Source organism: Schistocerca gregaria, chromosome 2 (genome assembly GCF_023897955.1).
Source record: "Schistocerca gregaria isolate iqSchGreg1 chromosome 2, iqSchGreg1.2, whole genome shotgun sequence".
NCBI classification, from domain to species: domain Eukaryota; kingdom Metazoa; phylum Arthropoda; class Insecta; order Orthoptera; family Acrididae; genus Schistocerca; species Schistocerca gregaria.
In genome coordinates, this window is record NC_064921.1 from 942,479,343 (window position 1) to 942,504,517 (window position 25,175).

The 25,175-nt window shown below is 42.5% G+C and overlaps 1 protein-coding gene across 3 annotated transcripts in view; it reads left to right on the plus strand.

The window, feature by feature from the left end:
• Positions 1–24,023, plus strand: part of LOC126335388 (transport and Golgi organization protein 11) — a 78,626-nt gene extending 54,603 nt beyond the window's left edge. For all 3 annotated transcript variants that reach the window (XM_049998612.1, XM_049998613.1, XM_049998610.1), the window contains exons 4-5: positions 7,413–7,546; positions 23,192–24,023. In XM_049998612.1, the coding sequence (XP_049854569.1) occupies positions 7,413–7,546; positions 23,192–23,402 (345 nt within the window). In that variant the 3' untranslated portion in view covers positions 23,403–24,023. The remainder of the gene's footprint in view (positions 1–7,412; positions 7,547–23,191) is intronic.
• The last annotated feature ends 1,152 nt before the right edge of the window (positions 24,024–25,175 follow it).

Below are 25,175 nucleotides of genomic sequence, written 5' to 3' on the forward strand. Positions count from 1 at the left end.
ACGCCCAAAGTGCGTCCCCATCTGCACCTACGATCATGATGGACTTTCCATGGCACCCGAAATCCAACACGGTAGCCAGCCCGTTGTGGTGGGGTCATTATGTACCCTCTGGGTTGTAGCCCCCTGACAACACAGGGATCGTACTGCCGATACCTGAGCTGCACCCTCCCCATGTCGGCCAAGGACTAGATGCCCGTCTCCTTGGGGCATTAGGACTCTCAGCAACGGTCATCCTGCCAGGTGGCTCTTGCTGAGGCTGGGTGGCGCCCGTGGGGAGAGCCCCTGGTCGGAGTCGATGCTATCGGGGTGGACGTTTTGCAGATGAAACGTCAACATGTATCAGGTCGATCTGTGGCCGAGTCTTTTAAAAAGAAAGTTACTGTCTCTGGTTCTGGTTCTCCTGCCCTTTCCCCCTTGGCCACTCCCTGGGAGGAAGGACAGGCCCCCCGGCTTGGGGCGAAGTACTTCCCCCTCTATTTAATCTGTTCTCGGACTGATGGGGGGACGTTTGCCCCCTCCAAGCCCATGTTCTTTGTCCAGCACATTGAGGACATCTTTGGGGAAATCGAGGCTCTCAGTAAAATGCGTTCAGGGTCCGTTCTTATAAAGACCACCTCCACCACACAATCGGTGGTGCTCCAGGCGTGCGACCGACTAGGGGACATCCCAGTGTCCATTGTCCCGCATCTGGCACTGAAAAGGACACAGGGGGTTATTTTTCATCGGGACCTCCTGCCGCAATCTGATGAGGAGCTCAGGGCCAACCTGGAGCGCCAAGGCGTGCATTTCGTCCGGTGAGTCCAGTGCGGCCCCAAAGACCGTCGCATCGACACCGGGACCTTTATCCTCGCCTTCGAGGGGGACGTTTTCCCGGAGAAGGTAAAGGTGATGTGCTACCGGTGCGTCGTGCAACCATACGTCCCGCCTCCTATGCGCTGCTTTCGGTATTTGCGCTTCGGGCACATGTCGTCACGGTGTGAGGCTGAGCCCCTTTGTGGCGATTGTGGACGTCGTATTCATGAGGAACATACATGCACCCCACCACCTTGGTGCGTCAGTTGTCCTGGCCTCCACTCGCCTAGATCTTTAGACTGCCCCGCGTATCAGAAGGAGAAGAAGATTCAAGAATTAAAAATTTTGGACCGTCTCTCTTATTCTGAGGCCAGGAAGAAGTATGACCGCCTCCATCCCGTGACGTTGACAACTTCGTTTGCCTCAGTCGTGTCCACTCCTTCCACAGTATCCTCACCCCTATCCTGTTCCCCTTCCACCTCCTCACCCCATCCGGGGTCTATGCCTCCGCCTCCCAAATCCCTCCCTTCCAAATCCTCCTCCCTCGCGGCCCCTGCCCCCTCTGCCCCAGGGGCCACCCTTCCTCCTCCTCCCCCTCTGGCACCTGAGAAGCGATCCTCTTCTCGGGCGTCCATGGGGGAAACGTTCCGGACCCCGGTTCCCTCGAAACCTGGCCCTCCGCGGCCGTCGAGGTGACCAGCTCTTCACCCGTTTCGTGCCCCCTTTTTTCTGACTAATGATGGCTTTGTTACATTGGAACATAAGAGGTATTCTATCTAATTGGGAGGAATTACAACTGCTGCTCCGCCTGCACTGTCCGCTCATCCTTGGTCTCCAGGAAACCAAGTTGCACCCAACTGACCGTATTGCTTTTACCCACTATACCTCGGAGCGGTCTGACCTCACCCCTGTGGACGGTATTCCAGCTCATGGTGGGGTCATGTTGCTCGTTAAGGACGATGTCTATTACCATCCCATCCCATTGACCACCCCACTCTAAGCAATAGCTGTCCGTATTACTCTTACTGCCTTTACTTTTTCTATTTGTACTGTCTACACTCCATCATCATCTGCAGTTAGTTGGGCTGACATAATGCACCTGATTGTTCAGCTTCCTCCGCCGTTTTTATTGTTTGGCGACTTCAATGCCCATCATCCCCTTTGGGGCTCTCCTGCATCCTGTCAGAGAGGCTCCCTCTTGGTGGATGTCTTCAACCATCTCAATCTTGTCTGCCTCAATACTGGTGCCCCGACTTTCCTCTCTGACTCTACTCGTACCTCCTCCCACTTGGACCTCTCGATCTGTTCTACCACTCTCGCCCATCGGTTCGAGTGGTATGTCCTTTCTGACACCTATTCGAGCGACCATTTCCCCTGTGTCGTTCGTCTCCTGCACCACACCCCATCCCCACGTCCTTCGAGCTGGAACATACCGAAAGCTGACTGGGAACTTTACTCCTCCCTGGCGACCTGTCCGGACCACGATTTTCTCAGTTGTGACAGTCAGGTCGAATACCTCATGGCTGTTATCATCAATGCTGCCAAACGTTCCATTCCTCGTACTACCTCTTCTTCACGTCGCGTTTCCGTCCCCTAGTGGAATGAGGCTTGTAGAGACGCTATCCGTGCTCAACGACGTGCTTTACTCACCTTTCGCCGCCATCCTACGTTGGCGAATTGTATTGGATAAAAACGACTCCGAGCGCAATGCCTTAGTCATCAAAGACAGCAAAAAAGCTTGTTGGGCCTCTTTCACCAGCTCCTTTAACAGTTTTACTCCCTCTTCTGTCGTCTGGGGTGGCCTGTGCCGGCTGTCAGGCATTAAGGCCCACTCCTTGGTACCTGGCCTGACCTCAGGTAATGAGGTACTTGCTAATCCTGTGGATGTCTCCAACGCCTTCGGCCGCTTTTTCGTGGAGGTTTCAAGCTCCACCCATTACCACCCTGCCTTCCTTCCCAGGAAAGAGGCAGAAGAGGCTCGGCGACCTTCCTTCCACTCGCTGAATCTGGAAAATTATAATGTCCCCTTTACTATGCGGGAACTCGAACGTGCACTTGCACTGTCCCGGTCCTCTGCTCCGGGGCCAGATGCCATTCATGTTCAGATGCTGACACACCTTTCTCCGGCAGGCAAAGCTTTCTTCTTCGTACCTACAATTGAGTCTGGACCGAAGGTCAAGTCCCCATGCGTTGTCGTGCTGCTGTCGTTGTTCCTATACCCAAACCCGGGAAGGATAGACACCTTCCTTCTAGTTACCGCCCCATTTCTCTTACAAGCTGTATCTGTAAGGTGATGGAGCGCATGGTTAACGCTCGGTTAGTTCGGATTCTCGAATCTCGACGGCTACTTACCAATGTTCAATGCGGCTTCTGTCGCCGCCACTCCGCTGTTGACCACCTTGTGACCTTGTCGACATTCATCATGACCAACCTTTTGCAAAAGTGCCAAACGGTAGCCGTGTTCTTCGATTTGGAGAAGGCTTATGATACCTGTTGGAGAGGAGGTATCCTGCGCACTATGCACAGGTGGGGTCTACGCGGTCGCCTGCCCCTTTTTATTGGTTCCTTTTTAACAGATCGAAAGTTTAGGGTACGTGTGGGTTCCGTATTGTCCGACGTCTTCCTCCAGGAGAACGGAGTGCCTCAGGGCTCCGTCTTGAGCGTAGCCCTTTTTCCCATAGCGATCAATCCAATTATGGATTGCATTCCACCTAATGTCTCAGGCTCCCTTTTTGTCGATGACTTCGTGATCTACTTCAGTGCCCAGAGAACATGCCTCCTGGAGTGCTGCCTTCAGTGTTGTCTTGACAGCCTATACTCATGGAGTGTGGCTAATGGCTTCCGGTTCTCTGAAGAGAAGACGGTTTGCATCAACTTCTGGCGATATAAAGCATTCCTCCCGCCATCCTTACATCTCGGTCCTGTTGTTCTCCCATTCGTGGAAACAACTAAGTTTCTAGGGCTCACACTGGACAGGAAACTTTGTTGGTCTCCGCTAGTCTCTTATTTGGCTGCCCGTTGTACACGTTCCCTTAATATCCTCAGAGCTCATAGTGGTTCATCTTGGGGAGTGGATCGCACTGTCCTGCTCCGCTTGTATCGGTCCATAGTCCGATCGAAGCTGGATTATGGGAGCCTCGTCTGCTCGGCCATCCCCTCTTACGCCGTCTCAACTCCATCCACCATTGGGGGTTACATCTTGCGACCGGAGCATTCTACACAAGTCCCGTCGAGAGTCTTTATGCCGAAGCTGCTGAATTACCGTTTACCTACCGGCGCGGCATACTGCTTTGTCGGTATGCCTGCCGGCTCTTATCAGTCCTTCTTCACCGATTCTCTCGACTGTCAGTATGGGCTGTACGTGTCTGCCCTGCTGCCCCCTGGAGTCCGCTTTCGTCGCCTGCTTCGACAATTGGATTTTGCCCTCCCTACCACCTTCAGAGAGGGTGAGAGCCCGACACCACCTTGGCTCCAGGCTCCGGTTCATATTCATCTCGACCTCAGCTCGCTCCCGAAGGAGGGTACTCCGGCTGCAGTGTATTGCTCACAATTTGTCGAACTTCCTGCGCGACTTGCCAGTCACACCTTTATTTACACTGATGTCTCCAAAACTGACGACGGTGTCGGCTGTGCCTTTGTCATCGGGGCCGTCACCCTTAAATACCAGCTCCTCGACCAGTGTTCCAGCTTTACGGCCGAGCTTTTTGCTCTCCATCAGGCCGTTCAGTAAGCCGCCGCCACCGCCATTCATCATATGTACTCTGCTCTGATTCACTCAGTGCTCTTCAGATCCTTGGAGCTCCATATCCGGTCCATCCCTTGGTGCAACGGATCCAGCAGTCCCTCCATTCTTTTGCTGATGATGGCTCTCCTGTCAGCTTTCTGTGGGTTCCCGGCCATGTAGGAGTGCCTGGGAATGAGGCTGCTGATGCTGCAGCCAAGGCTGCAGTAGTCCTGCCTCAGCCAGCCTCCCATTGTGTCCCGTCATCTGACATTAGTGGGGTTGTTTGTAAGAGGCTTGTGTCATTGTGGTGGGATACTTGGTCATCACTTCAAGGAAACAAGCTCCGGGTTGTAAAACCGTGCCCAACTGCTTGGACAACCTCCTCCCGACCATCTCGGCGAGAAGAGGTCCTTCTGACCAGGTTGCGGATAGGGCGTTGCCGGTTTAGCCACCGCTACCTGCTCTCCGGTGACCCAGTCCCACAGTGGCCTTGTGGTCATGCATTGACAGTGCGCCATGTTTTATTGTCGTGTCCCCATTTTAGTCACTCTCGTGTTGTCCTGTCTCTGCCATCTACGTTACAGGATGTTTTAGCTGATGACGCTCGAGCAGCTGCTTGTGTTATTCGTTTTATTACTTTGACTGGCTTGTCGAAAGACATCTAACTCTTTCACTTATTTTATCTGCATCTTTGTAAGAACTTTCGGTTGTTCCCCCCCCCCCCCCCCCCTTGCGTTTTACTAGATTCTATGTGCTCTTACAATTGTGACTGGGCTCTTATGACCTCAGTAGTTGAGCACCCTTAACCCCCCCCCCCCCCCCCCCCCAAAGCCATACATACATGTATGTATACATAAATAGATTACTCAGTTTTGTTGTTGGTCATCGTTATGTATCTTTGCACATAGAGTGCTTTCCCATACTGATAATTGCTAGATAAAGGCTTTAAAAAGATGAAAATGGTTGTGAAATGAAGGAGAAGTTTAAATAAATAACAACCTGAGTGGGGGAAAATGCCCATTCATTCAGTGACTAATAATAATTGCATTTTATTATAATTCCAGCCTTATCCAGATTTTATCAGTTTATAACTTTTCATTTGTCGTTATAAGCAGTGAAGAATAGATTCATATAGCCTCATGGGTTTCCTTTCTTTATTTAAAAATTTTCCACTCATTTTACATGCCTGCAGAAAAATAGCATTCTATTGTTAAAGACCCTCCAGGCAACAGGCCTGTACATTTTCAGGAATTTCGTTGAATATTTTACTGCCATAGCGTATTTCATCGCCCCTGCAGATGCCAATCTTGGGGTAGTTAATTCATTGCATTTTCTCTGTTTTCTTTATATGTTGATTTAGAAGAAATGTTGTGTGAATAATTGCATAAGTCGTATTGGTACTGAATGGTTAGCACACAGGACTGGCATTCAGGACGACGACATTTCAAACCTGTGCCCGACTGTACTGATTCAAGTTTTATGTGATTTCCACAAATCACTTCAGGCAAATGACAGGATGGTTCCTTTGAAAGGGTATGGCTGATTTCCTTCCCAAATCCTTCCCATCTCGATGATGGAACATTAAGCACTAATCTTCTCCATATTGATACTGAAGAACATAACTACATCTCATCTGTTGTTGTCCATTGTCTCATCACTCAGCGCTGATTCATCCAAATATCGCAGTGTTGTTTATATGAGAAAAAAATAGGATATGGAGTATACAGAGTGAGTCAAGAGGATAAGTATATGTTTTGAGGGGTGATAGTATTAATGATCCCGAACAAGAACTTCATTGGGCACATGCCATATTCTGAATGGTTTCGAAGATAAAACACATTTAATTTACAGTATTGTTTATTCTCTGTATTGTTCAAACATTGCCATTGTTTACAATGTACCGCAGTATAGGGGAAGTTTAGATAAACAATTTGTGGTCTATCAAGTCAAAAAAACTACGGCATATTGGCATACAGAAACTACCTAAGCTACAGCATATGCGCATCACACAAGATTTTCAATATTCTCACACTCTCTTTGCACAAACTTTTACTCCTGGAGAATATTAAATGTGTTCTATGCCAGAAACCATTCAGAATAGGGCATATGTCCATATTAAGTTTTTGTTGTTGTTGAGAATCGCTGCTACTATCACTCCTGTAAGCATGTAACTTCCCTTCTGGTTCACCCTGTGTTTATAAAATGGTGATGTTTGATTCACTAAAGTGCCAGGTAGGGTCATTGTGTGTGTGTGTGTGTGTGTGTGTGTGTGTGTGTGTGAGAGAGAGAGAGAGAGAGAGAGAGAGAGAGAGAGAGAGAGAGATATTCACCTCGTGACTGACACTTCCTGTGCGTGTCCTTTTTTTTTTTTTTTTTTTTTTTTTTTTTTTTTTTTTTTTTTTTTTTTTTTTTTTGTAATGTTTTTCCTCACAGTTTTATGTCTATCAGTTTGCATTTTATTTCAAATAATGCCATAAGTTCCTCTGTCTTATTGTACAAAATACAATCCAGGTAGTGTCTGATGACAAAGTTCTTTCAGACGGAGGAGGAACTTTTCCAGTAAGAATACTGGCTTTCCATTTGTTCTGTTGGTTTCCAACCTCCACTTCCCTTTTAGGTGTTACTGTTATTATTATCATTATTATTGTTGTTGGTTTTGTTAATACCTGCACATTTATATTTTACAGTGGGTGAGAGTAAAACTAAAGTACAAAATTTCAGAGAAGCCCTTTTCTCACTTTTTATTCACTTCAATATGTATTATAATTGTAAAAATAAAAAAAATAAAAAAAAGAAAATTACTCATAGTCTCAAGATTTTCTTCTGTCCAGTGCAGCTGTTGTATGTGTCAGTACTACTACTAGTGTTCTACTAAATAACAATTGTTCCATTTCAGACTCCTCCATCAGTCATAAGGCTTGATGAATACCCTTTTCCTTCTGCATTTGAGTTCACTTCTGAGGCACCTGCAGAGAAGCCTGGTGCACTTGTTAAACCTAAACCACGTGTGGACCAGAAATTAATTAGCAGGTAAGTTTTGTTTGCAAGTGTTTCGGAAAAGTAAAAAGATTGTTTTAGCTTAGTAGACTTACACACACTTCAGAACAACATTTATGTAACAGAGCAAAACTTTTTGATGTTAAAGGCTTTCATCTGGTGACTGTGTTAAAACAGTCTCAGAAACTACTAATACATGCATACCAGCCTTCATAATGTTGGCCGGCCGGAGTGGCCGGGCGGTTCTAGGCGCTACAGTCGGGAACCGCGCGACCGCTACAGTCGCAGGTTCGAATCCTGCCTCAGGCATGGATGTGTGTGACGTCCTTAGGTTAGTTAGGTTTAACTAGTTTTAAGTTCGAGGGGACTGATGACCACAGCAATTAAGTCCCATAGTGCTCTGAGCCATTTTTCATAATGTTGGACAAAATGTGGTAATCCTACTTCATAACTGCTCACTTCTGTCCGTTCAGCCAGTTCCATTACACCTTTCCAACTTTTACTTGCCAAATAGTATTGAGTCCTCTTTATTTGCTGTTGCCCAGTCCAACAGTTAAGATAAAGTGAAGAAAAAAATTTCCGGTCTTGTCCATAATGTGACCTCCTTCTGGTTGCCCAGTCTGATGCACTGACATTGCAGCTGGTTAGCCAGGTGGAAGGATGACTGTTACAGAGGGCCACCGTAATAACATCCTGTCTCGCTATGTAAACATGGTTGGTGATGGAAACAGCAATTTGCATCCAGATAAATGTTGGCTGGATGGAGCTGCCTGTACCAACATCACTGTGAGGTGTCCAGTGAAGATCATAAACAGCTATGGGAACTTTAGCAGTTTCAGTACAGGTTTGGAGTGCCTTGATTCCGCATTTGTATTGAACAGTACAGTCATGAGATGAACTGAACAAGAGCAGCTTCTCAATGGAAATTCAAACTGCAGTGTTTCATTGTTAAACTGTGCTGTACTTGTTTGTTCAACATAATCACATTGAACTGCTGCATTGTGTTCCTCATCATAACATAAAATATACTGGGTTGCCACCTGCCAATAAGCAGGTGTACAGGGTTAGATTCATAGGTAATTAACATTTTAAGCTCCAAGTTACTCTCTCATAGGTCCTACCATGCTCAAGCTATGCAGTCACTGCGGTGTTACCTGCATAAATGAAGAGTATGCCCACCACCAAAGACACCAGTTCATGTCAGTATTCTGATAGATTTCTGGAAATAACTATCTGCGACTCTACTAACTGCATATCTAGCATTTTCCAATCACAAGAAAAATATTGTGGATTTAGCAGTCACTACACAGTATAAGTGTGTTTAGTTGGCATGCTGTTCACTGAAAATTATGCAATTTCCTTGTCACTGACTTGCAGTAAAGGAGGATGCAAACTGATTGTTCGGTAATTTTCACATCTGTCTACACCTGCTTTCTTTGCGATTGGAATTATTACATTCTTCTTTAAGCCTGAGCGTATTTCGCCTGTCTCATGCATCTTGCTCACCAGGTGGTAGAGTTTTGTCAGGACTGGCTCTCCCAAGGCTGTCAGTAGTTCTAATGGAATGTTGTCCACACCCGTAGCTTTGTTGCGACTCAGGTCTTTCAGTGCTCTGTCAAACTCTTCATGCAGTATCATATCTCCCATTTCATCTTCATCTACATCCTCTTCCATTTCCATAATATTGTCCTCAAGTACATCGCCCTTGTATAAACCCTCTTTATACTCCTTCCACTTTTCTGCTTTCCCTTCTTTGCTTAGAATTGGGTTTCCATCTGAGCTCTTGATATTCATACAAGTGGCTCTCTTTTTCTCCAAAGGTCTCTTTAATTTTCCTGTAGGCAGTATCTATATTACCACTAGTGAGATAAGCCTCTACATCCTTACATTTGTCCTCTAGCCATCCCTGCTCAGCCATTTTGCACTTCCTGTAGATCTCATTTTTGAGACTTTGTATTCCTTTTTGCCTGCTTCATTTACTGCATTTTTATATTTTCTCCTTTCATCAATTAAATTCAATATTTCTTCTGTTACCCAAGGATTTCTACTAGCCCTCGTCTTTTTACCTACTTGATCTTCTTTCACTTTATCCAGGTCCCATCTCCTTAAATTCCCAGCTCTTTGCAGTTCCTTCAGTTTTAATCTACAGGTCATAACCAATAGATTGTGGTCAGAGTCCACATCTGCCCCTGAAAATGTCTTAAATTTTAAAACCTGGTTCCTAAATCTCTGTCTTACCATTATATAATCTATCTGATACCTTTTAGTATCTCCAGGGTTCTTCCACGTATACAACCTTCTTTCATGATTCTTAAACCAAGTGTTAGCTATGACTAAGTTGTGCTCTGTGCAAAATTCTACCAGGCGGCTTCCTCTTTCATTTCTTAGCCCCAATCCATATCCACCTACTATGAATCCTTCTCTCCCCTTTCCTACACTCGAATTCCAGTCACCCATGACTATTAAATTTTCATCTCCCTTCACTATCTGAATAATTTCTTTTATTTCATCATACGTTTCTTCAATTTCTTCATCATCTGCAGAGCTAGTTGGCATATAAACTTGTACTACTGTAGTAGGTGTGGGCTTCGTATCTATTTTGGGCACAATAATGTGTTCACTATGCTGTTTGTAGTAGCTTACCCGCATTCCTATTTTCCTATTCATTATTAAACCTACTCCTGCATTACCCCTATTTGATTTTGTGTTTATAACCCTGTAGTCACCTGACCAGAAGTCTTGTTCCTCCTGCCACCGTACTTCACCAATTCCCACTATATCTAACTTTAACCTACCCATTCCCCTTTTTACATTTTCTAACCTACCTGCCCGATTAAGGGATCTGACATTCAACACTCCGATCCGTAGAACGCCAGTTTTCTTTCTCCTGATAACGACATCCTCTTGAGTAGTCCCCGCCCGGAGATACGAATGGGGGACTATTTTACCTCCGGAATATTTTACCCAAGAGGACGCCATCATCATTTAATCATACAGTAAAGCTGCATGCCCTCGGGAAAAATTATGGCCGTAGTTTCCCCTTGCTTTCAGCCGTTCGCAGTACCAGCACAGCATGGCCGTTTTGGTTATTGTTATAAGGCCAGATCAGTCAATCATCCAGACTGTTGCCCCTGCAACTACTGAAAAGGCTGCTGTGCCCCTCTTCAGGAACCAAACATTTGTCTGGCCTCTCAACAGATACCCCTCTGTTGTGGTTGTTCCTGCGGCACGGCTATCTGTATCGCTGAGGCACGCAAGCCTCCCCACCAATGGCAAGGTCCGTGGTTCATGGGGGGGATCACAATGGTAGTTTACCTTTATCTGTGGACAGACAAAACCCTTTGTTGTTCGCTGAGATTACATTCAGTTTGTGGCAGAGGAGTACAGTAAACCATGAAAAACATGGCGATGTTATACTATCAATCTGCTCATATATGTTTTAAAAATTCTAACTATATTCTGCATTAGAAAACAGTGGAAAAGTGTAAAATTTCAAAGTCAAAAGCATATCCTCTGTAGAAGTTGACAAAGCTTTGATCCTGCAGGGTGCAACACAGTGCAACATGCAGTCATATAGTTAAGAATTCAGTAGTCCAGTGGGCAAGACTACAAATAAGCTGCTAAGCCAGAGAGCGAGAAGATCAAAACAAATTGAAAAACGATTTAGAAAACAAATTGAAAAACGATTTAGAAAACATATCTGAATGGTGCAAAAATTGGCAGTTGACCCTAAATAACAAAAAGTGTGAGGTAATCCATGTGTGCTAAAAGTAATTTGTTAAACTTCAGTTACACGATAAATCAGTCTAATCTAAAAGCCATAAATTCAACCAAATAACTAGGTATTACAATTATGAACAACTTAAATTGGAAGGAACACACAGAAAATGTTGTGGGGAAGGCTAACTAAAGATTGCATTTTATTGACAGACACTTAGAAAATGTAACAGATCAACAAAGGGGCCTGCCTACACTATGCTTGTCCGTCCTCTTAGAATACTGCTGCATTCCTCTTAGAATACTGCTGCTTGGTGTGGGATCCTTACCAGATAGGACTGATGGAGTACATCGAAAAAGTTCAAAGAAGGGCTGCACCTTTTGTATTATCGCGAAATATGGGAAAGAGTGTCACAGAAATGATACTGGATTTGGGCTGGGCATTATGAAAAGAAAGGCATTTTTCGTTGTGACGGAATCTTTTCACAAAATTCCAATCACCAAATTTCTCTTCCAAATGTTGTCACAGACCTATATAGGGAGAAATGATCACCACGATAAAATAAGGGAAATCTGAGCTCGTATGGAAGATATAGGTGTTTGTTCTTTCCGCATGTCAGACAAGATTGGAATAATAGAGAATTGTGAAGGTGGTTCAATGAACCCTGTGCCAGGCACTTAAATGTGATTTACAGATTATCCATGTAGATGTGCCTGTCTCATATCAGGTGACTGGGTAACGCATAATTGCAAGTCCCGGATCGACAGGTAGGTTTCACATGTACCTCCTGGTACAGGCCAAGCCCAGAGGGGATGGATGATTGCCTGAGCTGCGACCTTCCAAAATTGCCAATTGGTCCCACTGTCAAGTGTGAGAGGTGTGATCTGAGATGTGAACAATCTCCTAAGGAGGGTACACTCCCCTCTGAGGGAGGAACCCCCTTTGGAAGCAGAGCGTGCCGTCGGAGATGCTGGCAACTATAGCGGATTTTCTCTCTGTGAGCCAATCTTCTTCTCCACGGTCAGTGTCTACTAATGGAATGAGGCTCAACATTCACAGACCCTCCCTGCTGCGCCACGGTTCCTCATGGTTTCACTTACTGGAGACAGTCAGTCCTTTGCTACAGGAAATCAGTTTATTATTCAGAAAGGTGTTGATGCAATTGCTGGCCCTTTGGAATCCTGCTCTCATTTACACAATGGCCCTTTGCTTTTGGAGACTACTTCTGATTCTCACGTGCGACAACTGCTTGCAGCTTCGCTCCTCCTCATCTATCCTGTTGGTGTCAATGACCATCGAAAACTGAATTCTTCCCGTGGTGTTATTCGCACTAGGCTGCTCGAAGGTCTGACCGAGGCAGAAATCCAAATGTACCTCCCTGATAGGAGCGTCATTACAGTTCATCGGGTGATGAAAAAAGTAGATGCATCCTTAGTGTCCATTTTTCTCAATTTTGGTTGAGTGGTGCTGACAGAAAAGAACAAAGCAGGCTATCAAGTGATTACAGGCTGACCATACATTCCAAACCTGATGTCCTGCTACCAGTGTCTTCGTTACAACCCCACTCAGCCAAATGTGTAACCTGTGATAGGGATGCTCATAAAGGTGGTTGTCCACCTCCGTTTTCTCCACTGCATCAATTGCAGTGGTGACAGTGCAACCTCCTCTTGAGATTGTCTCATGCATATGCTTTCCATGTTTTTAATGATCATGCTATGATGGCAAACTGCATTTGTTATAAACAGTTGATACACAGTGTCGTAGCTTTCTTTGGAATAGCAAGAAAGCTAGCTGGATTTCATTTACTAGTTCTTTTAACAGTTCCACTCCCTCTGCCATCGTGTGGGCCAACTTCTGACAACTCTCTAGGACAAAGATTCGGTCCCCAATGTGTCTGGCTTGATCTTAGCAGATGATGTGATAGTGGACCCTATTGCTATCCCCAACACCGTGGGCCACTATTTTATGGAGATTAGGACCTCCACCCACTACACCCTGCCTTCCTCTACCAGAAACAAGTGGACGCAACTCTAGCAGTACCCTTCTCTTCTCAGAGTCGAGAGTGCTACAGTGCTGCCTTCACTATGAGGGAGCTCGTTCAAGTTAACACTTCATCCCAATCCTCCGCCTCAGGGCCAGATGATGTTCACATTCAGATTTTGCAAAACTTCTCTTGCGAGCAAGCTCTTCCTCCTTCATACGTACAATCGCATCTGGGCGGAGTTCACATTTCCTAGATGTTGGTGTGAAGCCACTGTCATACCCATACCTAAGCCCAGTAAGGACAAACACTTTTCTTCTAGTTACCACCTCGTTACCCTCACTAACTATGTTTGCAAGGTGATGGAAAGTATGATTCATGTCTTGTTGGTACAGTGGCCCAAGTCTTGCATTTTATTAACCACTGCACATTGTGGATTTTGAGTGCGCCCTTCTGCAGTTGGCCATCTTGTCACTTTGTCAATCCACGTGGTGAACGTTTTTCTGCAAAAATGCCAGATTGTGGCAATGTTTTTAGGTATGGAGAAAGCCTGCGTCATCTGCTGGAGGACTGGTATCATCTGTACTCTCTACATGTGGGGTTTTCGAGGCCGCATGCCCCTTTTCTTTCAGAAATTTTTTAAAGACCAAATTTTCAGGGTGCATGTGGTTTCTGCCTTGTCGGACACCTTTATCCAGGAAAACGGGGTGTCTCGGGGTTCCATCATGAGCTTCGTCCTCTTTGGGATTGCCATTATCCCTATTATTGCCTGTCTCCCATCAGTTATCTCCGGCTCCTTTTTGTTAACAGATTTTGCCACCTGTTGAAGTTCTCCACAGACCTGTCTACTTGAGCGACATCAGCAGCCTTGTTTCGATTGTCTTTACTCATGGAGCATCGAAAATGGCTTTCCCTTTTCCACTGACAAAATCCTTTGTATGAATTTCTGACGGTGCAGTTGGTTTCTTCTACTGTCTTTAAATCTCGGGCCTGTTGCTCTTCCAATCATTGAAACTACGAAATTCCTGGAGGCTAATACTTGATAGGAAACCTTCTTGGTCCTCCCATGTCTTACTTGGCCACCTGCTGTATGCAGTCCCTCAATGTCCTATGTGACCTCAGTGGCAGTTTCTGGGAAGCGGATCGGACCATCCTCTCCATTTGTAACAGTCCCTTGTCCCTTTGCAACTGGACTATGGGTGTTTTGTTTATGCATCTTCACGTCCATCCATTTTACCCTCTCTCAATACAATCCACCATCATGGCATCCATTTGGTCACTGGCTCCTGTTAAACTAGCCCAGTTGAATGCCTGCCGAACTACTGCTGTCGTACCGCCATGATTTTTCTCCTGAGCAGATACGTATGCTGTTTGTCTACAATGCCTGGCCACCCATTCTGTGCCTCCTTCTTCAATGAGTCCTTTGATCACCAGTATGGGGTGCATGCCTCTTCTGTTACCTCCTGGAGTTTGTTTTTGGCTATTGCTCCAGCAGCTTAATTGCATGCTACCTGCCATTTTCCGAATGGGTGTGAATCCTTCACCACCTTGGCTTCATGCAGCGGCCCGTATTCATCTTTGAATTCATTCGCTTCCTGAGAACACTACTCCAGCCTCGCTCTGTCACCGTAAGTTTCTTGAGCTTTGCATGGAACTTTGCAATAATACCTTTGTGTACAATGCTGGCTCTTGGACTGACTGGTGTTGAGTGTACCTTCATTATTAGTACTGATGATTTTTGATATCTGCTTCCAGAACACTGTGCAGTATTCACAGTGGAATTCTTCGCCCTGATCAGGCCACACAGTACATCTGTCAACAAAGGCTTTTCAATTGTTTCGTCTGTTCAGACACTCTCAGTGCCTTGTAGAGCCTGTGCGCACTGCACACAGTCCATCTCTTAGTGCAACAGGTCCAGGAAAGCTTTCACTTGCTCAGTCTTGATGGAGCTACTGCCATATTTATGTGGGTCACTGGTCACGTCGGTCTGACGGGAAATGAGGCTGCTGACACTGCTGTGAAGGCTGTAGTCCTCGTTCCTTGACTTGCTAGTTCTTCCATTCCCTCTGATCTCATGTGTTGCCATCTGTCAGCAGATGGTGTCACTTGGGCATCCTCACTGGTCTTCCTTTCATGCAAACAAACTCCAAGGATTTAAACCTCGCCCCACTTCCTCTCAACTCTGTTGCTGCGAGGAAATCATTTTATTGATGTTGTGTATTGGGCACAGCCTTTTTACTTATGGCCGTTTAAGTGGTGATCCCCCACCACTTGTGCTCATTGCCCTCACCCTTTGACAGTTTGCCATTTCATGACAGAATGTCCTTTTTTAACCACTTACATTCTCATTTATGTTTGCTTTGTGAATTATCAGGAGTTTTAGCAATGAAGCAGAGGCTGTCTACTGTTTTACTTTCCATCTGTTGTATCAATATGGCGAAGGAGATTTAATCTTTAGTTCAGAACCTCCATTGTCTCTCTGGCATGGACCTTTCTTCAAGACCATGTTTTTAGCTATCTTTCCTTCCATTGATTTGGCTTAATGTGTAGCTGGTTTTAACTTCTTTTTCATCTTCATGTTCTGCAATTTTGACACTGGCACTTATGACCCTAATTATTTTTGCACCCTAAAACAAAGCATATAGTTCAATAACGGTTCAATGCACTTCATTTTAATAATATAAAGGCATCATTTAGGATCACTAACTAAAAATGGTGGTGCCAATAATAAGTAGCAAAAAGCACTGTGCATATGCTGATGAAATATTTACCCTTTACATATCAAAGTAATATACCTTCAGAAAATATTGAGTGGATGCCTATCATTCCTTTGAGAAACATTAAGGTTTTGTGTATCTGTTGTGTCCCAAGAAATCAATATTACGCCTTTGTCAAACTCGTGAGACACCTAAAACAATAAAGATAGTTTCAGAATTTTGCCCCGTCTTGAATAAATTTTGGTGAAGGCCAATGTTTGCAAGGTTCCTGATTAGTTACAGTTTCTTTGTTACTGATCTACCTGCATAATTGATTTAATACTAATACACTAAACTAATTTATGTTAGATCTACAACCTGTAAAAAATTACCAGTAAACCTAGGGTAAGTAGGTCTGAGACGAAGGTGCCACCAGAAGCATTGAAACTGCGATAATTACATAATCTTATGCTATGGAAAAGTCACTGCTGTGGGATTCAGTGTGAACTTAGGTATTAAAATGTGCATTTAGATGGTTGTAGGTTTATAGCTAACATTAATTCCCAGGAAAATGCTTAGCCATAGCTTTTAAGGGTCTGTAGCTAGATTTATACAGTCAATTGGAGCAAACCACCTCTAGTGCAGTTTTTTGTAACCTAGATAATTATGAATAATTGTTAGAGGTGCATGAACATTGTTGCAGCACATGTACCATACAGCACATCAGTTTGTTAATAAGGAGAAAAATATGTGAATAATCAAATGTTACGTTTACTTTATGAACATAAAAACAACCACTACCACTAATATTACTCCATAGTGCTGTATAGTGCAAAAAATTGTTCACTGTTCTCATTACAGTTATCTGCTAAGATAGTGTGTTCAGTTGCAATCCACCATGTAAAAATGATAAAAATATCCATATGATTTTTTTAAAAGTTTGTTCAGTTTTTAAAAACTTACAAAATAGTAATTTTTTGCCAAGTGTAAACTTTTTGAAACCATTACTTTCTGAAGGAAGGCAAAACAAAATACATTTAGGATACCTCACAGTTGTTCTCTCTACCTCTCTCCATGTCTTCTTCATTTTTGTTTATAGAATTGTAATTGGGAATGGTTAACAATATATTAGAAGGAAATCTGGTAGTCTTTTTTTATTTATTCATCTGCATATTGAAATCTTATTGGAAAAAGTCCCCTAGAACTCGTTAAAGAATCATTCACTTAGCTTTTCTATCACATAGTCATAGGTGCTCGTGTCAGGTCAGTTTGACCTGAGAGTCTTTTCTTCTGTACCTAGTCGTTGGTGTGGTGAGAAACAAAGGTAGCCAGTCCCACGTAAATTCCATTGTTATGTAATTGTGTCTTGAGCTCTGCTGAATACCATTGTCACTGTCATTGTTTTTTTGTGCGTGTTTTGACCCGACTGGACTACCTGTGTCGCTCCAGTGTTCAGTGAAGTAACCCAACTTGACCACTTGTGCTGTTCAGTATTTCAGAGGAGCACCAGACATGAGCCCTTATGCATGATCACCATCATAGTCTTTGATGTGCATCAACTCAGAAGTAAATTTGTTACTTCTTTTCAGGTCAGTTACATGTTTTATGAAGTGTTCATTGAATACATGGAAGGTTTCAATATTGTTTCTGATGTCATTCCAGAAAATGTCCAAGTTTCTCATAGATGAGGAAATTGTCAGAGCTGCTATGGACTGATGATGAACAATCTCTATCTGATGGTAGTTCAGAAGCTAGAAAGGACATCATTGAAATAAATTGGCACGATACGGATTCAGATGTAGTTGCCTCTTCAAGTGACAAATCTAGGAATTCATTGCTAGCAATTATTTCAGTATGAATAAAGATGGGCAGACTTAATGGCGTATGAAACCAGTTAGTCACAGGGGAAGACACAAAAGCCAAGCCGGCTGCTTTAGTGCTGGCTACAGCGGTGAAGACTCCAACAGAAATCATCTCTCTTTAATTTCATGATAAATTGATAGATGACATTATTATGAACACTAACATGTATATAATGAACATTTGTAGGCAGTTTGATGGATCTCGTGATGCACAAGATACTCTCCGTATGGAGATGAGTGTCTTTCTAGGTCTCCTGCTACATGTGGCTTCTCATCTCAATTTGAAATACATGTGGGATACGGATGGACAGTTACTATGCCATATAGAAGATTCCTGTTTGTACTTTGCTGTATTTGCTTAGATGGCAAAAGAATTAGAGATGAGAGGAAAAAGACTAGACAGGTTAGCTGCTGTGCGTGAACTTACCGCACCACTGGAAGGTAAATATTTGGAGTTATACACTCCTGGAGAATTCGTGATGATTGACAGGCAACTAATTCCATTTCATGTACGATATTCCTTCTGACAAAATGTGCCAGAAGAGCCAAAGAAATGCAGCCTAAAGCTTTTTTTTACATTAGTGGACTCGAGAGTATTTTGTCGTAATGGCCTTTGAAATATATGTAGGGCCAAAGTCAGATGGTACTTTCAACAAACCAAACAATTCTTCAAAAATAGATCAAAGTTTTATTATTCCTTAAGAAGGTACTGGCAGAAATATAACTACTGGCAACTGGTACACTAGCCTGCCACTTGCAAGAATTCTATTGAAAAAAAAAGGTTGACATTAGTAGGAGTATCATGAGAGAACTAACCAGGTCTTTCCCTACAATTTTTGCCCAATAAACAAAGAACTGTAGCTTCACACGTGTGCAGTTTTACAAAAAAATGTAGCAATGGTGTCATATGTTCCAACCATATTGCTATCTGTTGTACTCCTCTCTATGACCCATAATGATGGAAAAATCAATTAAGATAGAGGCCTTTAGAAACAAAAACTGGAAGTTATAATTTTTATAATTATACGAAAGGTGGAGTAGGCATTTGTCATCAGTTATGTTGTAATTACAGTGGTGGCAGAACAAGAAAAAGATGGCTATTAGCAGTGTTTTTGCATTTGGTAAACATACCTGCTCAGAATTCACACATCATGTACAAATTGAGCTCTGGTAATAAAGTTCCAAGAAGTGAATTTCTGAAGAATGTGCCTGAGGACTTATTAGTGGACTATATTGTCTAAACGATGAACAGTTCATATAAACATCAGATTCTATGACAAAAAATGAAGCTTTACCTAGCAGAGAGGAATTGGTACCAGCACACAAAGATGTGAACAAGAAGACCAGCTGCCACTACCTAACAAGAGGAGGTGTCACTAGTGCCCAAGTGCAAATGAAAGTAAGCATTCCACAGTATCTGCAATTTGTTCCAAACAAGAATGTAAAAAGCATATTAAAGTGATAGCTATGCCGTATAAAGATGACAAAGAATGAACATTTGTTGAACATTTTACATTCCAGGTAATGTAAAGTATCATATCTCTATCTTAAAAGGTTACTAAAACTACATGTTAAAAAACTGGTTATTTGAAAATAAAAGATGATCAAAATATCACTGAAATCATCATCGTCATCATTATTTTAAAATGGCATAAAATGTTAAATAATTATCACATGGTATGATGGAGTATTGTGTGCTCATAGACCCTATGCAACTACTTAAGGATTAAGAAAAATCTGTGCATATAAGTTAAAATTTGTGACAAGGATCCTCTCGGCAGGAGGATCACATTTTAACTTAGGGCGTGTTTGATCAAATGGATGCAGATAACACTGTCATGTACTGAAAGTAAGTCATGTTACACAGTTGATATATTTTTTCCTTCTAGCATAGCTGATGCTTGTAGTTGACACAACCATTTCTATGTGTTTTTATCACCATTTTGCTGTCTGTCTTTTAAGCCTATAAGGTTTCTAGGGTAAACTTACAGGGGTGGTCAGTAATACCAGATGGAGGTTAGGCATCTGCCTCACCAGATTCAGGCACCTTGACAGTCTACAGTATTACACAGATGATCTGTCGTATTACTGACAAATTGATTTTGCAGGGCCTCTGAGGATTTCACTTACACCATGTACCACTATAGTGGTTGAACATCACCATGGTATTTGTAACACCTCTACCCTAAAGGCTGAGACAGGGTAACCGATGGCAACAGCCAAACAGTCCATGTTGGATATGTACGTCACACCTACATTACAGGATGCTATTTGCTCACCTTGTGTCTCCTGAAGTTGCTGTCCCTCTCGCTGAAGATCATGTGTGGTTGAGGTACTGTTTATGATTTAGCAGTGAAACAGTTCTGGGAAAACTGCAAATCTGATTTCCAGTAAAGAACATGTAAACTCTTTTTAAGGAGTGCCATTAATTTATTCAGCTTTGAAATCTTTACCACAGCACTGTTCAAAATACAGTCATGAAATATTATGCAGTATTCCTTAGGATTGACTGCTATGTATGTCATCAGCTTAAAACTCATTAAATGTGACAGAGATCACATTTAAATGTTACTGAATCAATAATAATGTTGCATAATAACCAATCTGTGGGGTGAACACACTTCTGCTCAAAATACTATCTATAACAACACACAACCTTGCACTAATGATTGCTCACAGTGGTGGACGTCACTGAAATCAATGTTGGCCGCTCTCGCGGTTCTAGGCGCGCAGTCCGGAACCGTGTGACTGCTACGGTCGCAGGTTCGAATCCTGCCTCGGGCATGGATGTGTGTGATGTCCTTAGGTTAGTTAGGTTTAAGTAGTTCTAAGTTCTAGGGGACTAATGACCACAGCAGTTGAGTCCCATAGTGCTCAGAGCCATTTGAACCATTTTGTTGGCTGCAGTGGAGTTTCTGTTTCTTAGCTTTTGACCAATCGGTGGCTGCTACCATATAAGACCATGGTATGATCAACCAATGCAAATGCCGTGTGGCTAGGGCCACCCGTCAGGTAGACTGTTCGCCTGGTGCAAGTCTTTGACTTGACGCCACTTCTGTGACTTGCGTGTCGATGGGAATTAATTGATGATGATAAGGACAACACAACACCCAATCCCTGAGCAGAGAAAATCTCCGACCCAGCCAGGAATTGAACACAGGCCCTTAGATGTGACATTCTGTCACGCTGACCACTCAGCTACCATGGGCGGACATCAACCAATGAAAAGTTGAGATGCTGGTTCCAAGTGAATAGTCGTGCCTTCACTCACGACCACAATGTAATAGTCAATGTGCTACCGAACAGTAGGGCTTGACACACATTACACAACATTATGGCCCACCCTTGACCAATTTGCGATGAATATTAATTGCCCTTATGCTTTCTAAATTTGCCCATAATGAAATGAAATGCACTGCTTTTCTTTCGGATTTTCTAGATCATCTATTAATCTTTGCTATTAATTGTTATTGAAATTGCTGAGCAAGACAACGTATTTAGGTGTTGTAACCTACTTCCTTAGTGAGTGGATCAAATTTCCACCAGATTTTTCCAGTGAATGTCAGAGTGGCATCTGCCTTTCGTATTGCTAGTTATGTGCGTGTGATACACTCCAAATCCCTTCGCACATATACTACTTGATGTTTAGTGTTGCAAAATTTTGATGCTGCGACACTCCCTCCCCTCCCCCCATTCACATCATCATCATCATCATCATCATCATCATCATGTGCAAAGAGTGTTGTGGAGCTTCCAAAGTTATCCACCAGCTTATTTATGTATATTGTGAACTGTAATGTATAACACTCCATGTGATACACCTCAAGTTAAATTTACATCTGTTGATTGCTCCCTTTTTAAGAATGACATGGTAAGTTCTGTTGACTAACAACTGCTGAATCCAGTGTCGCAAGCCAGTTTGGAGAATTCCAAGGAACGGAATTGTGCTCAACCATTACTATATTGAACAGTTATTCTGTTTAAGCTACTAGTCGCAGACAGTTTTGGATGTGAACATGAGCCTTATTAACATCCCAGCATATCACTTACAAAACTGCCATATAATATTAATGGAATTTGAGTTATAATGTTGGATGCAGTGGGAATTATCATAATTTTTCTGAAGGCACAAAATTGTATGTGATGTACGGCATGTGGGAACGTGACATAGAAAATGTAAGAATTATTGCTACATATATCTTTTTTTCATTACTGTACTAGAACACTCTTGTTTATCATTAAACTTAAAATTTAGTGGTTTCTGAGAGACCTCTAGTTACTTAAGACCAGGCATACGTTAAATCTTGAGACAGTGAATAAAATGAAAGCTGTGGAACTCTAGTGACAATAATATAATGTAAAGTAGAATTTAATACTATGTGACACATTAAAACTGTGTTCCAGGCAAGACATACACTTGATATCATTGCCTCTAGTAGGCAGGTGTTCTATCGACTGAGCTATCCAGTCGCAACTTGTGACTTGCCCCCGCAGTATTATTTCTGCCTGTACCTTTTCTCCTGCCTTCCAGTTTTCACAGAAGTTCTCCTGCCTATCTTGCTGATGGCGGAAAAGGCATTTCTTTACATTTTTTTTTTTTTTTTCTGCTTTCGGGAATGATAGTCTTGCAAGGTATGTAAGAGAACTGTAAAATTTAGAATGTAGAAGAAGAGTTACTGGCAGAAGCAAAGCCATGAACACAGTTCGTGAGTCGTGTTTGGATAGCTCAGTCAGTACAATACCTGCTTGTGAAAGGCAAAGGTCCTAGACAGAGTCCCAGTCTGGCACACAGTTTTAACATGCCATGATATTTCAGTTCAGCATACACTCTGCTGCAGAGTGAAAATTCATTCTTGAGAAGTAGCATTTAATTATGAATTTTGGCTTGTGTTACACAATAAGCAACAATGACTTGCTCCATAGTCAGATGAGTAAAATGCTTAAACCATTTCATATTTTTTTTCTTTATTTCATCAGACAGGTTAAACGAGTAGACCTGATATCACATGCACAAACCTTATGGTTCAGAGGAACGTTATCCTAGTATGCTTTAAAAAAAAAAAAAACACAAACACACTCGGTTTTCTTTCTAGTTTGAAATCATACTCTGCATGTAATCACCTTCTTGGCAGCTAAATAAAAACTAATCTGGGTAATGTAGTTACCAAAGGAGTGAATCTTACTGACAAATTTTTTAATCTAATATGCAGAATTCACAGTTGTAATGAATACATGTAGCATTTTGTTAGTAAGTGGATGACATAGCCTAGTTTTAATTTTTTAATGACTTAAAAGTTATTTATTCCAAAATATTTTCATTGTTAACTGATAATTTATTGGAGATAAAGAGTATCCTACCACATTAAAGTTTGTATTTTAATACAAATACTGAAATATATGTACAAATAAAATAATTTCCAGGGAGGCCACACCACCAATAGGACCAGCAGAAGGTCTTTCTTACAATGAAGAAATCACCCACTTAAGACGACAAATGGCTAAACTAAATCGTCGTGTCATGGCCATAGAGTTGGATAATATTAAAAGGCAGCAGCGTGAAAAAATTATTTTGGCTTGTGGACTCGCATACATTGTTTTGAAAACATTAATATGGCTAAATCGCTCACAGTAGTAATCTGTAAATAATATGTTAAAGAATGAAATGGTTCTTGTTAATAAGCTATGTAAATCCAAAGGTGCATTACTTGTAAGTTGGTGTGAATATAGTGTGCTAATGTATCACCAAATAAATATCCATGAGGCTTGACAGTTTATGCAAATTAAGGCTGTAATAAAATAGTATTAATTTTTGTAAGCCGTGTTGGTTTCTGTGATCCTGAATAATGACACTAAGCACCTGTGATCAGACTGACTTTGACTCCAAACATTGTCTGCTTATTAATCTGGAAATATAGCTTTTATATTTTTGTGCATTTTAGTTTGCAGTAGTTTTGTTCTTAGACTTTGAACATTAATGATAAATTTGTGTATTTAGCCTTTCCATGACAAAGCTGAGCTCAGTTGGCTTGGAAAAACACCTTTATGCTTACAAAGAAACACTATTTGTGGATTTCTACATCTGAATACATTGGACCAAGCCAAAACAGTAGCTCCACAAATAATTATAATGTTTTCTGATATAAAATGTTTTCATTCCATTGTGTATCAGAAATGTGTGTAAATCTTTGTAAATATGAAGTCAATGTCAGTGACAATTGTTGAAAAATAAACTTTTTTATATATTCTAATGCAACATGGCAACTTTCCTTGCAGAATTTCGTTAATCAAATAATTAAAGAATTTTAATCCTTGCTAAAATTGCCATTGGCCAGTTTAGACTATTAAGTATGGCTGTATTGATGACACCATAAACAGTGACCGTTGTGAAAATACTTCACTTAATATTGTGTGTTGTAGTATTAGATACAGTTATCTTTATTACACCACCCACTTATGTGTGTTTGACCATTAAAAGAGTGTGTGAACTATTAATTAGCTTTTAACTTTACTGTTATGTTCGCAAAACTAATTCATCCTTTCACTGGGTTTCACAGACACTGAAGGGCCAAAGAAACTGTTATCGGCATGCATATTCAACTACAGAGATATGTAAACAGGCAGAATACGGTACTGCGGTTGACAATCCCTATATAAGACAACAAGTGTCTGGCACAGTTGTTAGATTGGTTACTGCTGCTACAATGAAAGATGACCAAGATTTAAATGCCTTTGAACATGGTGTTATAGTCAGCACTTAAGCAATGGGACACAGCATCTCCAAGGTAATGATGAAGTGGGGAATTTCCCATACGACCATTTCCCAAGTTTACTGTGAGTATCAGGAATCCGGCAAAACATCAAATCTCCAACATCACTGTGACAGGAAAAAGATCCTGCAAGAATGGGGCCAACAACATCTGAAGAGAATCATTCAATGTGACAGAAGTGCAACCCTGCAAATTGCTGCAGATTTCAATGCTGGGCCATCAAAAAGTGTCAGTGTGCAAACCATTCAATGAAACATCATTGATATGGCCTTTCAGAGCCAAAGGCCCACTCGTGTACCCTTGATGACTGCACAACACAAAGCTTTATACCTCGCCTGGGCCCATCAACACCAACATTGGACATGTTGATGACTGGAAACGTGTTGCCTGGTTGGATGAGTCTCATTTCAAATTTTATCGAGTGGATGGACGTGTACGGATATGGACACAACCTCATGAATCCATGGACCCTGCATGTCAGCAGTGGATTGTTCAAGCAGGTGGAGGCTCTGGAATGGTGTGGGGCTTGTGCAGTTGGAGTGATATGGGATCCATGATACATCTAGATATGACTCTTGACAGTGAGACATATGTAAGCATCTTGTCTGATCACTTGCATCCATTCATGTCCATTGTGC